The sequence below is a fragment of the Musa acuminata genome, chromosome BXJ3-1 (assembly GCF_036884655.1).
Source record: "Musa acuminata AAA Group cultivar baxijiao chromosome BXJ3-1, Cavendish_Baxijiao_AAA, whole genome shotgun sequence".
Lineage (NCBI taxonomy): Eukaryota > Viridiplantae > Streptophyta > Magnoliopsida > Zingiberales > Musaceae > Musa > Musa acuminata.
In genome coordinates, this window is record NC_088349.1 from 10,132,701 (window position 1) to 10,149,543 (window position 16,843).

At 42.2% G+C, this 16,843-nt stretch overlaps 2 protein-coding genes across 2 annotated transcripts; one reads left to right on the top strand and one right to left on the bottom strand.

The window, feature by feature from the left end:
• Window positions 1-4,123: 4,123 nt before the first annotated feature.
• LOC103991867 (uncharacterized) lies at window positions 4,124-6,430 on the top strand. Its single transcript, XM_009411410.3, has 2 exons — window positions 4,124-5,395; window positions 5,493-6,430. The coding sequence occupies exons 1-2, from the start codon at window positions 4,236-4,238 to the stop codon at window positions 6,241-6,243; spliced, it is 1,911 nt and encodes a 636-aa protein (XP_009409685.2). The 5' UTR covers window positions 4,124-4,235; the 3' UTR covers window positions 6,244-6,430.
• A 6,139-nt stretch (window positions 6,431-12,569) lies between these two features.
• On the bottom strand, window positions 12,570-13,959 carry LOC103991856 (AP2/ERF and B3 domain-containing protein Os05g0549800). The gene has a single exon (XM_009411399.3). It carries the CDS (start codon window positions 13,735-13,737, stop codon window positions 12,754-12,756), a length of 984 nt encoding a protein of 327 aa, XP_009409674.2. The 5' UTR covers window positions 13,738-13,959; the 3' UTR covers window positions 12,570-12,753.
• Between the last annotated feature and the right edge of the window lie 2,884 nt (window positions 13,960-16,843).

Here is a 16,843-nt window from a genome sequence, read left to right on the forward strand (position 1 = left end):
ATTTAATCTAATTTAATAATACTCTGGAAAACATTTTTTATGAGCTTAAGGAATATTTTTAAGGTTTATATATAAAGAGTATATTTAAAATTGAAACTATCGAGCCATAGTTAATTGTGGTCGCCATCGACGTCTTAATTCGTGGTAGGACGTGATCGAGTCACATTTCCACCGGAGATCGCATGGCTCTCTATTGATTTATAGGTTGAGATATTGAATCTGCAAGCAAGTTAAAATGGGCCTTATTGGGCTTCCTCTAATGTGCCGTGATTCCATGAAAGACCTGCTGCTGCCTCACCGGGAATAAAGTGGCGGCACACTACCACATGCTTGCTTATTGCATCTATCCTTCTACAATGATGTCTTCTTACGTCCGCTAAGGTCATTTCGGGAGAAAGAAATATCAGGACCGGTCAGGTCCTCTCTACGTCCATTATGATGTCTTCTACAATGATGTCTTCTTAATGGAGCTCCCATTAAGATTTGAGGTCACTCATTTTTCCTATCTAATTAACCGGTCTAAATTACTAATCATATGATGTGATCTACGGTTTAGAAACATTGGTTTCAGTTTTAAAGTCTCTAGTTTCGATTTTTCAAAATAAAAAAATGTCAATTTTTTATAATCTTTATATAAATAAAATTATATTTTTTTTATTTTTTTATAATGTTATAAATAAAATTATATATTTTTTTTAAATAAAAGTATATTTTTTATAATTTTTATATAAATAAAATTATCTTTTAAGTTTTAAAACGGATAGGAATGAGTTGTAGCTTGGCGAAAGGTAATCGAATCGGTGGATTGTTCTCTTCTCTTTCGTAGAGCAAGGCTCGCTAGTAAATGCTATACAATATGTTAGCTCTACTGACGTAAGATTGAAAGTTCGAGAGAGAAAGCGACCGAAGGAAGACCAATGGAAAAAATAGCAATGATCATACTTTACTGAAGGAAGGAGAGGAGGAAGCCCCTAGGAGTAAAAATCAATCGTGAGAAGGGTGGTTTGGACTGAAAAGAGGGAGTTGTCGAGTAATAATGTCATGAAGATTTAAACCCGAATTTATTAGATTCGAAACTAATTATTTAACCATTATACATACCACAAGTAATAAAAATATTATATTATATATTTTATATATATATTTATATATATACTTAACCAATTTAGAACCGAACCGTCGGTCTACAATCAAAATTAGAAACCAAATCGAACCGAACCCTTCGAGCTATACTGTACATCTCTGGTCATGCAGCACAAGTGGCTCGGTCTTGTCATGAACAGTGACTCCCAGCTTTCTATGTCTCCATTGCAAGAAAGCGGCATCCAAATAAAGCATCACTAGCATCATTTAAACCGGATAACGTAGAGGGCATCTTGTTCTGTGATGGACGTGTTGTTCCATTAAAGCATCCCTTGGAGACAGAGATGGAGTTGAAGCTATAACAGTTTGACTTTTTTTGGAGGCCAACAGCACATTTTTGTTATCATGTTAGAAAATCTTATAATGGTTTGATGAATATTAAAAAAATAAAAAAAAAATATTTTAAACCTATAAACTCATATAAATCTGAATCTTTGAACCTCTTTTTACTCTTACCTCATGTCTTCTCTTTCGCAGTGACCTTCCTTTCCAAGACAAAGAACCTTCGATCCTGCACTACTAACTTTGCTTTGTTTAGTGCTTATACAGATTGCAGCCTTTCCTGTGTCTTCGCCAATAAGCCGCGAGTAGCGTACACGAAGAGATATGTTTGGATTCTGGAGGCGCCGTGGAGGCTGTGTTTAGTGCCCATCGAAAGGAAGAGGAAGTGGACACGATCTGCATTATTAGAGGCAGAGCCTTCGATGGGATCGCGAACAGCTCCCGCACTCGCCACGGTGTCTCCAAATTGACCCCTTGGATTGCAGCTGGCCATACGTTGTGCTCTGGTCCATTTGACTTACGCGGGAAGATTACGATCTTCTTCTGCTCGACCACCAAGCGTTGCTCATCATGATATCCGTCCGCCTGCCTCTCTTGCGCTGCTCGAAGATGAGAAGTGGCTGAGCATGGAAACAGGAGGTGGTGGTGATGGTGGTAGCGTTCTGCTGCTGTTTGCTATTGTTCTCGCAACTCTGTGTGCAGTCTCAGCTGTCATTTTCTCTTGCGCCGATGGATTCTCGAAGGGCAAAGCTTCTGCGGCAGGGAACACTCACATACACAGCGGCGGCGACGGGTTCTCGGCCGAGTGCGGTGCGGCTTGCGGTGGAGGCTGCGGCGCCTGAGGTGACTCTGCCCTACTCTGGATCTGCCATCATCAGATCCCTGATCTGTATCCACTTGCTGGTTTCTTATCGTACTCGAGTAACTCACCATGGAAGTTAAATGATTAGAAAAACATGTTTCTGGACTTCCAAGCCTCCGTGAGGTTGTGTTTGAAACCATGAAGATAAACACTGACCAGACTTTGCTATTTGGAAATGCCTTTTGCTCATATAAAGTAGTCAAGTATTGATCACTGTAGAGTTAAGTCATTTGTGTTATATGCTTGCTCAACTTTACGCATGAATTCTTGCTCCCCCTCTCGGGCTATGGTGCTTTCCTTTATCTATTTATCCCATTCGAGGGTTTGACTTCCTCAACTTCCATGCATGGCCCCAAGTTACCTTCAAAGAAAGGAGAGAGAGAGAGAGTGAGTAGTAACGTTACACAAATTGATATTAGCATCCTCTTCGAAAATATAAAAATTAAGATTACTCTGATAATTGATGAGAGTAATAAAGGACAAGTTCTTTTAGGAATATATATATATATATATATATATATATATATATATATATATATATATATATATATATATATATATATATAAGACTGTCGTTGGAATTATTTTAAGACAAGCCAAATGTAATTAAAGATCGATTATTCCCCATCAAATTTCTTTCTCTCTTATGACCTCTCGAACGCAATTGTTATGTTAGTACTGTACTGAAACAGGAATCACATGACACTCCACAAAACTTCTTTGAATCACATAAAATACTTAGTTATTCAGCAACCTAATGAAAAAACTAATAGTTGCAATAATAAGAAAGAATAAAAAGGACTACTGCCGACATCTGAAGTCTCAGGTGGCACGCGGCATTTGCACCTATTTCCAACTTAGAGAGAGAAAGAGGATGAGACAGGAGTGGTGTTATTGGAGCTCGCAATCTTTGCTGTTGATTTCTGTAGTTCCCTGGGTTGCTGCGTTTCATTCTCCCTTACCAACATCGACTTAAACCTTCGACCTTTTGATCTCTCCTCGAGTGTAAGGATGTCATTCTCATATACGTATACCTCTCATTGTTCTTTCTTTAGAGAAGAGAAAGGAGTTAGACAGATGTATAGAAAAGGATACGGTTGTCACTTTGCTTGCCACACATGACTCTCATTATAGTCCCAAGCAATGGATAGACGTAAAGCTGACATGCCTCACAAGATCCAGAACGATTTGCTTTGGCTACAGAACGAGCAGATGCAAGCAAAGTCTCGGAGCTTGCTCCAGACGACCGTAACAGGGAACACATCCCACACCTTTTCTCATGCATGTGTACTCGGATCTCAGAGGGAATAAGATGCTCAGAAAAGATCCAAGCTCGGCTGCAGGGATGACCAGAGATGATGTATAGGTGACATGGCTGAATGAGTTCGGCCGTGTGTCTTCGGATCTAGCAAGAACCGATGGGTGATGATCTTCGTGGAACAATAAAGCTTTCATCGTAATAGTAATATATAGGACAAATGACACATGATGATGGTACACTGCTAGCTTACATCTCTGCGGTAATTCATGTGCATGAACATGGATGCTTTAATTTTAAGCTCTTTATCTGTGTGCTTACTTTTGCAAGCCCAAGATGTTCTTAATCTGCACCTACGTGAAAATACGTGGATTTCGATGCTTGTATGATATTTTGTGATGTATATTTCAGCCTCCATTGTATAGGAGAAGTTCTCTGCTTCCGCATCCATGGCGAACGGGCCCAGAAACCTCGTCCTCTCTCTCTCTCTCTCTCTCTCTCTATATATATATATATATATATATATATATATATATATATATATGATAGTAAAATTTCTTTTTCTGAGGCGCGGACACGTAGGAAAGAAAATAAGACGAGATTACATAACCCAGCTTAGCTTTTCCTCCTTCCACGACCCAAACCCCGCTCCGCTTTGGATCCATCTGCCGCTCCGGTTGGCTCGATTCCATGGCGGAAACCGAGGCTTCCGCTGGTGAAGGAGGCGGCCTCGGATACGCGGACTCGCTCGACTCTTGCGACGAGCCCCCCTTCTCCTCCGCAGGCCGCCTCCGCTTGATGTGCAGCTATGGCGGCCGCATCGTCCCCCGGCCCACCGAGAAGTCCCTCTGCTACCTCGGCGGCGAGACCCGCATCGTCGTCGTCGACCGTCACTCCGCCCTCGCTGACATCTGCGCCAAGCTCTCACGGACCCTCCTCGGCGGTCGAACCTTTTCCCTCAAGTACCAGCTTCCCAGCGAGGACCTCGACTCCCTCATCTCCGTCGCCACTGACGAGGACCTCGACAACATGATCGACGAGTACGACCGCGTCCTGGCCACGTCCTCAGCCGGCGCTGGGGGCGGATGTTCATCCGGCTCCTCCCGCCTCCGGCTGTTCCTGTTCCCTTCCAAGCCTGAGATGTCACCTGCGTCCTCGATCGGGACGCTGCTGGATGACTCCAAGTCGGAGACTTGGTTCGTGGACGCGCTCAATAGCGTCATGGGAGGGATGGAGGTTGACGGCCTGCCCCGCGGCCTCTCCTCCGACTCCGCCTCCGTTAACTGCCTCCTCGGTCTGGAGGAAGGCTCCTCTGTGCATTCCCGTAGCGGCGCAGCCATCGCCGCCTGCGGCGCCCACTCGGATCCACCGGATCAGCTTGCACTCCCGAGCCCGGACTCGTCCGGCAAGCTCGCCCGCCACGGCCACGATCTATACTCGGTCCCAGACTCGCCGATGCTCGACTCGACTTCCTCCTTTGGATCGGCCTCCTCCGCTCCTTCTCTGTCCAATCTCCCGCCCATCCGCGTCCGTCCCGATGACCGCCTATGCGATCCCGGGATCGCGGGCCTCGATGACCACTTCGCCCACATTAACCTCTCCGCTTCCGTAGCTACCGGCGGACAGAGGCTGCAAGACGACTTCAAGGAGCCATCTTACGCACCCCAACTGCAACTCCATCCATTGATCCCCTTCTCTGCTTCCTCCGCCTCCACCTCCCCCACCGAATACCGTAGGATAAGTTCCGCCTCTGACGACGAGAAGTCGGACCGTGGCGCCATCTGGAAACCGCAACGGCAGCCTCCGAAACCAACCGAGATCGACGTTTCCATCTCCGATCCTGTTTCAAGGTATCGCTTCTTTCCCTAACCTCCGGATAAAAAAATTCACTTTTGAGTACGTTTATGCCTAAAAGAAAGGCGACTTTACTTTGATCTCATTATCTAGAGCGATGTACTTGAATGCGACGTCTGATCAAAAAAGAGAACTCTCGGTCTTCTCGGATCCAAGCTATGGCGTTCCAATTCCGGCCACCAATGCTGCCAGCTACCGATTGCCCTCGATGCAGCCGGAGCGGTTTCAGCAGCAACAACTCTACCCCCAGCTACAGCTGCAGCAGCAGTATATTCCGGGGAATCCCCATTACATCCACCACCCTTCCGCCGGCGGTGTCATCCCCGTTCCGTCGTACTTACCAATAGCCGCCCACACGATCCAGCAATCGCCTCAAGCTCACCCGCACGATCCCCAGATTCCCCTGTACTACTACCCCGTTCAGCCGACTCCATCATACAATTTGGCGGCTGTGCAGCCCGGTATGGTTGATCCCAATTCCCTAACATCAGCAGCAAAACCTCCCATGGCGGTCCCTCAAGTCCCCGCAAAGCCCGAACTGCCGGCGAGTCTGTATCGCACCGCTGCACTGCAACCACAGCTGATTCACATGGCGGCCGACCAACCCCACTCGTACGCCGGAATGGGGTATCGTGTGGTGCAGCACCACCATGTCTCTCAGTCCCCTGCGACGGTGGCCAACCACGGCTATGAATTTGCTGCCGACCAAAGCCGCCCTCAGATGTACCACTCTCAGGCCACTCCCTCCCTCGCATCGACTCCTCAGTGTCAGCCACCGACCTCTGGTATCGTGATCATCGATGCGATGGCACAAGCTGACACCAAGGCGACCAGGGCATCATGATCCGATCGGTCTGCCGCAAGTGGATTGGTAGTTTTGTTACTATGGTATCTAAATAAGTCCGTCCCTGTTCTGTGTGTCATCTCGTCACTGAACTCGAGTTTGATTTATGAGTCTTGAAGTCCATGCAGCATATGCTCTGGAAGCAGGTAATAATAAGTGTTTGAACGCAGTCTCAAGTCTGTTCGTAGCTACCTGTCTTCTTCCTTGATGTGGATTTGCAAATGAGAGTGACGTAATCTAGTGGTACAGACGGGAACTACGTGATCCAGCAGCACTGGGATACTAAGATTCTTTGTCGGACGAGCTTTTCTTTTGTTATCTTTATGAGATGCTATGTGTGGCACCCGGCGATTGGCAGGTCCCACCGGCTACATCAGCAAACACGAAACCTAAAGCAGCGCTAAACCCTTGGTTAGTATCTTCAATATTCTATCATAAAATGCGTTTCTTAAAGTTCAACCGAATGAGATTAAATTATAAACACAAAAACAAATAATAATAATAATAATTTTACTGAAACTCGCGAAGCTTTTATGGATTGTGGTGATAGGGTTTGGATCACCACTCACCAGCTGATTGTGTTCTTGGTTGGGGGTGCAGAAACTCTTGATTGATTCGCTGGTGGAAACAACATGGCTTTGGACACTGAAGAATCCATGTCCTTTCTGTTCTGTTCCCTGAGTTCTGGTATCGGTGAACTTGGAAGAGTCAGTTGTTGCCAAACGGTTGCAATGTGGTAGGATTTAATAATTCACAGAGGGAAAAATAAGATTATTGGGATTTATAGTCCTAATCAAAATCTTGGTTCTTTCTAAAGTTTAATTCGCCTTCCATCACATTGGAACATAACAATGGGAATTCAAACATTTAAATGTACTCTTACAATGTTCATATGCAAAAAGTTTCTCTTTTCTTTTCATTTGTTTTAATTTTTTCGTGTTAATGTATGATCTCTCACAATCAGGCTAATTATGTGACATGTGTTTCCCATAGTAGTCCTCGATTATGTATATTATATTAAAAATTTTAAGATCAAAATATGTTTCTAAACCAAACACAAGAAAATTATGTATCTCTAGTCATTATTATCAAGAATTTTAACATTGATTTCTTTTAATATTTTGACAGTTCTAGGTTTCGAACTCTCGCTTTAGATGACATAGAAAATCTTTAAGACTTAGAGAGATAATAGAACCTTTAGATCAAAAATCTTATTCATATAGACGTTCTCCCATCAAGAACATTTATTATTATCAACTTTGTAACGTTCAAAAATTAATTCAAGTTTATAACGTTTGGATCATAATAAAAAAATTTAATAATACTAAATAAAAAATTTAATAATAACGATTACATTCATAATGCATGAAAATTCAAAATATATAATTGCATTCTCCTGATCCATATGTTTAACTTAATAACTCGAATTAATCTTATCAAATAATTTTCTTAAGAAACAAATACATGAATCATATCAATAAGTTTTTTAAGAGCGAGTATTATCATAATATATCACGATGTATTTAGTTACTTAAGAATTAATTTTAATATGATAATATTACTTAATGAATAAACCATATGTTTATTCTTATTCCAAAACAAATATATTTTCTTAAATTAATATGCACATGAATGAGAAAATATCATAATATATAAAAGTTTCAATATAATTACAAAGTGGAACCAAGTCCTATTTTCTCTACATGATCCTTGAATTTCAGAGGTGGTATGCCTTTAGTCAAAGGATCAACAATAATTAATTTAGTGCTAATATGCTCAATGACCATTTTCTTTTCTTTTACATATCTTCTTATGACTAAATAAATACTTAATGTCGATATGTTTACTTCGACTTTCACTTTTATTATTTTTAATTATAAAGATAGTAGTTGAATTGTTGTAGAAAATTATTAATGGCCTAGAAATAAAATTCATGATTCTAAGCCCAGAAATGAAACTTTTTAAGCCATACACCATGTGAAGTAGCCTCAAAACCAAAGGCAAACTCAACTTCTATGGTAGAAGTAGCAGTCAATGTTTGCTTGACACTTCTCTAAGAAATAACTCCACTAGTCATCATAAAAATGTATCTTGATGTTGATTTACAAGAATCAACATAGCCGACGAAGTTTGAATCTGACTAATCAATCACATCCAGATTATCTATATGTCTATACATAAGCATGTAATTTTTGGTTTCTTGAATATACTTCATCACTTTCTTTGCAGCTCTCCAATGGTTGATATCTTGATTACTCTGATATCTTTTTATAAAAGAAACATTTTGCTTCCTCTTAATATCAGCTTGGGGTGGTTTCTCTACTGATTAGCTTTCTGATTGACTTGATTTTTATCAGTTTTATTCCTCTCACGAGTGGTTACCACCAATGCACTTTCACTCAACTTCGTTACTAACCTTTCTTCTTCTTAAATACACAGTCATTAATTCATTGATTGATCATTTGTCCTTATATGTGTTGTATGATATCTTAAAAAGTTTGTATTGATGTGGAAGGGTGTTCAGAATATAGTGTATTATAAAAGATTCTAACATATTAACCTCGAGTTTCTTAAGTTAAGCTGCAATATCTCATATTTACATTATATTCTCATACACACTCTTTATATTGGTGAGTTTGAGGGATGGAAAATTTCATTGTTAGGGTACTTGCTAATGCCTTTTCCAAAGTGACAAATTGCTCAATAGCTTTTAGCAAGTTTCAAATATTTTCACGTCGGTCAATAAAACTATGTATGCTGGCAGTTATCTTAGTCTTGATAAATATCACGCTGAGCCGATTGGATTGCTCTCACTGCTTATATAACACGATCTTAACTAGAGTACTGATATTAGTGACTACAGGTGGTTTATCTTTCCTAATAGTATAATCAATATCCATCTATTCTAAATGGAGGAGAATCCTCTTATTCTATATCTTATGGTTATCGCTCCTAAGTTTGGGAATGTCACATCAGATGTCAAAGAAATTAATAATTTAAGAAATTATATAAAATCCAAAATGCTTATGTCAAAATTTAAGGTTTAATAGTCTAAATTGCATGTTTTAACAATGTGAAACATGTAAAAAAAATGAATCTCATGGGTTAAAATTTTAATTCAAATAGATGTAAATGATCTTTATGATAAAACTATCAAATTATATTTCAATTCATAATCCCTGTGGGTAAATTATGAAAATAATATGATATTTTATCCTAATTAATTATATAAATATAATAAAAGATCATATAAGATAATAACTATTATATTAAATATAATCAATCATAATATTATATCTAATTATTATATTAAAGATCCTTATTTTAACTTTATATATAATTTTAATTAATTAAGGATGCTATGGCTAATCCCAAATTAATTAAGATTATATATACCACTCTAGCCATTTTGAATATATAAAATTTGGCTCATAAGCATGAATTAATATAACCAAATATTCATATAGAATATGAGCATTCTATTGATAATGAATGTTTCATTTCACTAAAAATATTGAAAATCTTATATCCTCATGAATTTCAATAGCAATGTATCAAAATGTTTTGAAAGAAAAACCAAAATTAAGCCATATTTATGGTATAAAAATGAAAACTTCTTTCACATTTAAGGTTAATCACAGCTCTAATGAACTATTAGAAAATTTAAGATCAAAATGTGTTTCTAAATCACCATTATAAAAACACAAGGAAATTAATACGAAAATAAAAATTATGTACCTCTAGCTATTATTGTAGAGAATTTTAGTAATGATTTCTCTTAGTATTTTGACATTTCTCTCGCTTTAAATCGTGTAAAAAATCCTTAAGATTTGATAAAGATAGAGCGTAGAGATCAAAAACCTCATTTATATAGACGTTCTCCCATTTATTACCATTAACTTTGTAATATTCAAGAATTAATTAAGTTTATAATGTTTGAAAATTTTTAATGATAATGAATAAAAAAATTAATAATAACTGTTATATTCATAATGAATGAAAAATCAAAATATTTAGATCATAATAAATAAAAAATTAATGATAATAGATGAGAAACTTAATGAGAACGGTTAATGTTACGTATTAATGATTAATACTGTGATGTTTAGAAAACAACTTGTGATTAATACTGTAGCTTGGAATTTGGGCCTGAGTTATAATGTTGGTATAAGATTATTAGAGACACTCGAGGAGATCACATCAACGAGGAAACGAAAAGAAAAATATGATCAGATGGATCCGCTTCATGTGAAATGTAGAAGATTATATTGGAATTCCTTTATGATTTATCTGTGGATGAGACTACGCCTATATAAATCATTATCCAGGAAAGATATCGATTGCAAGACTGATAATGACTCACAAGCCTGCAGCTTTCGAGCCATTTGCAGAAACTGCCCATGTTTGAATCCCATAAAACCACAAGCTCTACAAAGGATGTGCTACTGTCATTATGTGAAACTTCACTTTGAATTCTCCTTCGTGTGTGCGTGAGTAGATATCTTGCATGTCCTTTATACGTGTGGAGACGCACGCACAAAGTGCAAGATCAATTCGTACCGCTCGTGCACGCGGCTGTGGAAAGTGCCACGCCAGATTCTCATACATTTCCAACTTGATTGGCGTCTCTCTTTGCGACTGTTGATAGATTCTGAGAGGTACATTGCTGTACATATGTGGAAACGATTATATCTCATCCTATTTGTCCATACGATTTCCTATCACAGACCGGTGGTGAAGGGAAAGGCAGTAAGTTAAAGCACCCAATCCATTTTGCTTTGCCTACAACTGCAGCCTATCTTTGTTGGTGGGTCTCTCCTGTGGTGATGAGCAAGCAGAGGTGGACTGTGGAAGTCGAAATCCTCTTTGGAGGCTCCAAAACCAGCACGGAAAGGTGGACGTCGCTCATGGTTTCTGCAACTTGGCCAAAACCAGATTCAGCTTTCGAGCTGGACAAGCAAATCCAAAGCACAAGTTGGTACCCTCCCCGTAATATTTCGTTTGGCAAAGCTTACCAAGTTGAGCTCGCCAAGGAGCATGGAAGATCCACAGTGAGCAAATTGATTCCCCCAAACCGCAGCACGCCAATCACATCCCCTCTTCGTGGCCTTTCAAGACCCCCGTCGGTTAATGGCGTTTGCTGGCCGACGTACGTCACGCCTTGGCTTGCCATATGGGAGTGGAAGCTGCTTAAATATATAGCTGAACGAGGTGTGATGGATACATCTACGTGTCTTGTTGACGCCCACGAGAACGAAGGCTTTCTTTTTGAGCCTGCTGATGCTCAACTCGGCACGGGTCGTTGCTTCTCATATCCCATGTATCATACACATCCGACGTATCTGCAGCGGAAGGTCGACATGTGATCCCATGGGTTGCTGGTGAATAAGGTGGCCCAAAGCGTGAGCTTCGAGATTTGACCACTTTCCAAGAGGCCACAAAGGTTGTCTAATCTTGCAAAGCGACGCCTCAACTTGCATAGTTTAATATGGTGTTTCTGCAGCTTGGGATGTGTAATGAATGACATGGTCATTCGTTGCGTGCTAAACTGTAGTTCACAATGTGAGCAGCCACTTTGGAGGGACCTTCAATGGAAGGAACCACAAGGCAGAATTGAAACACGGGGCAAATTGTTAGAGGAACACATAAAATAACGGGGGCTTTGACTTGACATCTACCCAATCGATCGGCAGATTCATGTTGCGGTGGACGCTACCCTCGCTTGGGTCTCCGTTTCCTGACCTAATCCACATTCTGTACATGAATAATGTACGTATTTTGTGACGCAGAAGGAAGGAAAGAAGACAGCTTCAGAAGCTTCAGTTGCTGAGGAATGAAAGATAAATTGAAGGTTTTGCAATGATAGGGAAAGATTCAGAATTATGTGGTATCTAAAGCTTCTCCTATCTTTGATAATTATCCTTCCAGCAGGATTATTCTTGAACAAAGTTTGCCTCGGTACATGCTAAGAAGCATTTCATTGCAAGTGCAGTAATGGGGGATGAGGAAGATACTCTTTCCATGGATTCCTTCAAGAGAAAAGGTGAGCTCCCTGTACTTCTATAACACGAGCATAGATGTTTTAGGCTAAAATGATCGAGAACAAGAGAAATTATGTTCGATTCGATTGAACACCGTTTAAATCATTGCTTTCGTCGATCGACGCGACGTTTCTTCAGCTCAGACTTGAAAGTTATTACTCATCAAGGAAGTCAAAATGAAGCCCCCATTTTGATTCGAAAGTTATGAACTCCATCAAAACGAAGCCCCCATTTTGATTTGAAAGTTATCACTCATCAAGGAAGTAGCAAACAAAGCAGGAGAGATGAGTAAAGACAACTTCATTCAAGAATGTATAGCTCCTCATTTATGGAACGTGTACAATTTCTTGTACTACGTGGGAGGAAGGAAGGAGAGATTAGAAGAGACAGGAAAAAGGAGTATGTAGGAGCTAATTAAGGACTACAAATCGCTAATACGTTGTTACTTGAAGAAGAATGACTGTGGAAATTATTCCATCTCTGCTGCCGTCTTCCCAATGCCACCACTCGCGGGCAACTCTGATATGGTGACACCAAACAGCCTGAAAGCATGAGCAGGCCTCACTGGCTTTGTAGTGCAACTGGTGTTCTCAGGCCTCGGCTTCCTGTCGATGAACAAATGTTTCTCTGGCCCCATCGATCGCCAGAAGCTAACGGCATCGCCGGCCTTGAGGCTCTTCTCCTTCACGAACCGGATCCACCCTTTGGTTATCACGTAGCTCTGGCTGCTGTTCCAGTATGAGTACCGAAACCTCCACATCTTCCCGGTGGCGTCCTCAAAGTTCAGCAGCACGCCCTCGCATGCCGCGGCCGTGCCGGCCTTCAACGGGAAGTGTTTCTCGGCGTGCTGCTTCGGGATCACCAGCCGATTAAGCTTCCCGACGTCGCTCGGCGTGACCACCTTGTCGAAGAGCAGCTCGCGAACGGATCCGTAATAGCTCGGCATCCTCTTCCTGCCGAAGCCCATGCCGTGGCCTGCGGCGTGGAAGCGCTTGCTCTGCTGGAGCTCGTCGTGGTATGTGTGCTTACGCAGCATGTCGACGATCTCGGCTTTGGAGTGCGCTGCGAGGAAGAATAGCACCATGGAGTCTTCGTCGTCGGACTCGGACAGGGGCTTGAAGTTGGTGACGGCGTCGCGGCCACGGAATCGCTGTGCGGCGACGTCGTAGACGCGCGCGGCCTCGGCTTCATCCCCGAACGTCCCGAGCCACACCCGCTGGTGCCTCTCGTAGATCTGGGCGCCCCATCGGCCGTTGGGCTGGGGGACGACGCCCTTGTACCTGGAGGAGGGCAGCCTCCGACCGGACTCGGCCTCGATCCCGACCTCCGGGGTTGAGTCGAGGACGATGCTGACGCCGCTCCCCATCCGCCTGATGGGATCGGCCACAGGTGACGGCACCTCAGGGCGCTTTTCACCGTCGCTCATGGCGTCTTCGATGCAGCTCCATTCCATAACTCCGGCAGTTCCAAGGGAGACAAGCAGAGGATAAGCTCTATATGACGATCCTGAGAGGAAGGAAGGTGTTATGTAGACATAATGCAGTCAAAAGTCTTGTTGCAGTTGGAGCTCCTGTGCGGTCTCCAGGAAACGTGCTTAACCCCGATGGCTGTTCATGGAGGCGGATGGTGTGGTCAACCCCTGTGGTTGTGGGAATCCACCGGGAAGAACATTCAAGGAAAGCGAGGTGGATAGATCTCTCACTCTTCTTTAGGGTTTCATGCGTTGGGGAGAGGTGAGGTGAACTCGACAGAGGGACCCAGAGAGGTGCAAGTTGGCTCGAATGGCGTCCGCATCAGTGATGACCATGGTATTAATGTCAGTACATCCCCCGTGGAGCCATGGCTTCCTGTAGCTACAGTGGGGATGATTTTGGCTCTTTATCTGCTCTTCATCTCTTCCCTTTCACCCAAAGTATTGTCTATAATTTTAATTATACGCATCCAAACCGAAGCATCTGTCAACATTTCGGTGCAGGGAATTCAGCTCGGATTCTCGTTGCAGAAATAGCTTCCTCTGTAACATATGGCAGCTCCGTCCTCGGAATCCTCACGGACTTCAAAGCCACTAATAACATATTTCTCGATGGATTGAAACACCGGAAATAACCTTGATGCTCGGGTATGATAGAAATAATAGAAGATAAGAACAATGATTGAAGAAGCTTTATTGTAGAAATGAAGAAATAGCTTTAGCTTGAATCTATTAACATGTTCCCTCTCCTATTTATACAAATTAGGAGGAAGGATTTCCCTAACAGAATAGAGGATTTTCCTCAACAGAATAGAGAAATTTCCTCATATAGTTAGGAAAATCTTATCTTCTATCATGCCCCTGCAAGATGGTGCTCCTGACAAGGATACCAATCTTGGATCGATGCAAAGAATTGTTTACAAACGAGAGGCTTCATGAGTAAGATAAGTGTAGATCGCTGCTGCTGTTGTTGCGATTGCTGTTGCTGTGATGGCACAGGCGTTCCCTTCATTCTCCTTAAGTCTGTCAAATGTTGATAGATCAGCGAAGACTACCGCGATGAGGAAGATGAGGATTGACCACGGAGCCTCTTAGGAATGCAACGGCATTGGTCGCTGGCTGAAGGGTGAAGCTTCACTTTCTTCAGCGACGTTGGTCGCTGGCCGAAGGCAAGAGCGAAGCCTCGAGGAAGCTGTAGCAAAAGAGGAAGGAAAATAGCTACAACGAGGAAGAAAGGTGGGGCAGTGCTGATGAGCAGCACTAAAGATGCCGTAGCGGAAGGGAACGGACGTTGGCGCAGAGTGGCCAATTCATCATTGGTGTTGCCACTCTGCGCCAACGTCCGTTCCCTTCCGCTACGGCATCTTTAGTGCTGCTCATCAGCACTGCCCCACATTTCTTCCTCGTTGTAGCTATTTTCCTTCCTCTTCTGCTACAGCTTCCTCCTCTGTTGCAGTTTCCTCTTTTGCTGTAGTAGCATCACTGCAATATTGCTGTAGATTTCTTCTCTACCGTTACAGCCGACCACGACCAACGTCGTTGAGAAAAGCGAAGCTTCACTCTTGCCTTCGGCCAGTGACCAACGTCGCTAAGAAAAGTGAAGCTTCACCCTTCGGCTAGCGACCAATGCCGTTGCATTCCTAAGAGGTTCCGTGGTCAATCCTCATCTTCCTCACCGCGGTAGTCTTCGCTGATCTGTCAACATTCGGCAGACTTAAGGAGAATGAAGGGAACGCCTGTGCCATCACAGCAACAGCAATCGCAACAACAGCGGCAGCGATCTACACTTATCTTACTCATGAAGCCTCTCATTTGTAAACAATTCTTTGCATCGATCCAAGATTGGTATCCTTGTCAGGAGCACCATCTTTTGCGTGGGCATGATAGAAGATAAGATTTTCCTAATTATATGAGGAATTTCTCTATTCTGTTGAGGAAAATCCTCTATTCTGTTAGGGAAATCCTCCCTCCTAATTTGTATAAATAGGAGAACGAACATGTTAATAGATTCAAGCTAAAGCTATTTCATTTCTATAATAAAGCTTCTTCAATTATTGTTCTTATCTTCTATTATTTCTATCAGGGTAAAACTCCTGCTTCGGTTTTCTCGTTTCCTTCACCGATACATGGAATCATCAGACGCGTTTGAAGACGAGAACATGTGCGAAAGGAAGAAGAGCTTGTGGTCAGAGACTCCAGGAAACAAAGCTGCTCTTGGAGTATACTGGGACTTCATAGGCGAGCGAATCGATTAATGATTTCCTTAACTTATTTACTGGCAAGAAGATTTAATCTTCTTTCAGGTTGTGGACGGTGTGCAGCGGCAGAAGAACCAGCCGAGCTTCTACCTGATAAACTCGATGCTTTTCCGGTTCTTTCTCCTGTAATGCGCCCTGCCAAACCCTGGTTTGCTTTGTTGTGACATTTCTGTACGTAGAGCTTTCCCCACTCTTTCCGATCTGCGACAGGAAAGCTTAGATTTCTTGTTAAGTGGAAGAAAAGCTTCAGCTCCTTTTTCTTTTTGAGGGAACTTTGTAATGATCAAATGGATTGTTCTCCTCGCCGACGGTTTGCTATTTGTCTACACGTTGGTCTTCGAACAACATCGTCAGTTCAAAGTACTATCCGTGCTACTCCCTTTTGTTGAATTGTCGCATTCAGAAAGTGGATGGAAAACTCGATGACTTCTGCATTTCTGATGATGCAAAAGCCTTGTTTTCGTTGTTTACAAGATGTTTGCATGGTCGTCTTCCGATACTTGTGGTCTGCAACACAGTAACTCTTATCTTGGATTCAAGGATCAGATGAGGAAGCTCTGCTTTTGGATAGAAACAGCCTCATATTCTAAGAATCAGAATTCGAATGACGGCTATGGAATACGTGAAGGCAACCGAGTTTGAACGAGTCCATTAAGTTCATACACCGGTCTTTGTACATAAATATATTCTTCTTGGATGGTGTTGAGGGGTTGAAGAAGGGGTGTGTGTAGACAGATTGTTTGTGGAAGAATTGTTTGTGTGATAGTTGGAGAAACACTTTCAGGTATATTTTATATATAGCTTTTCTTTTGTGATCAGTCTGTCAAGCA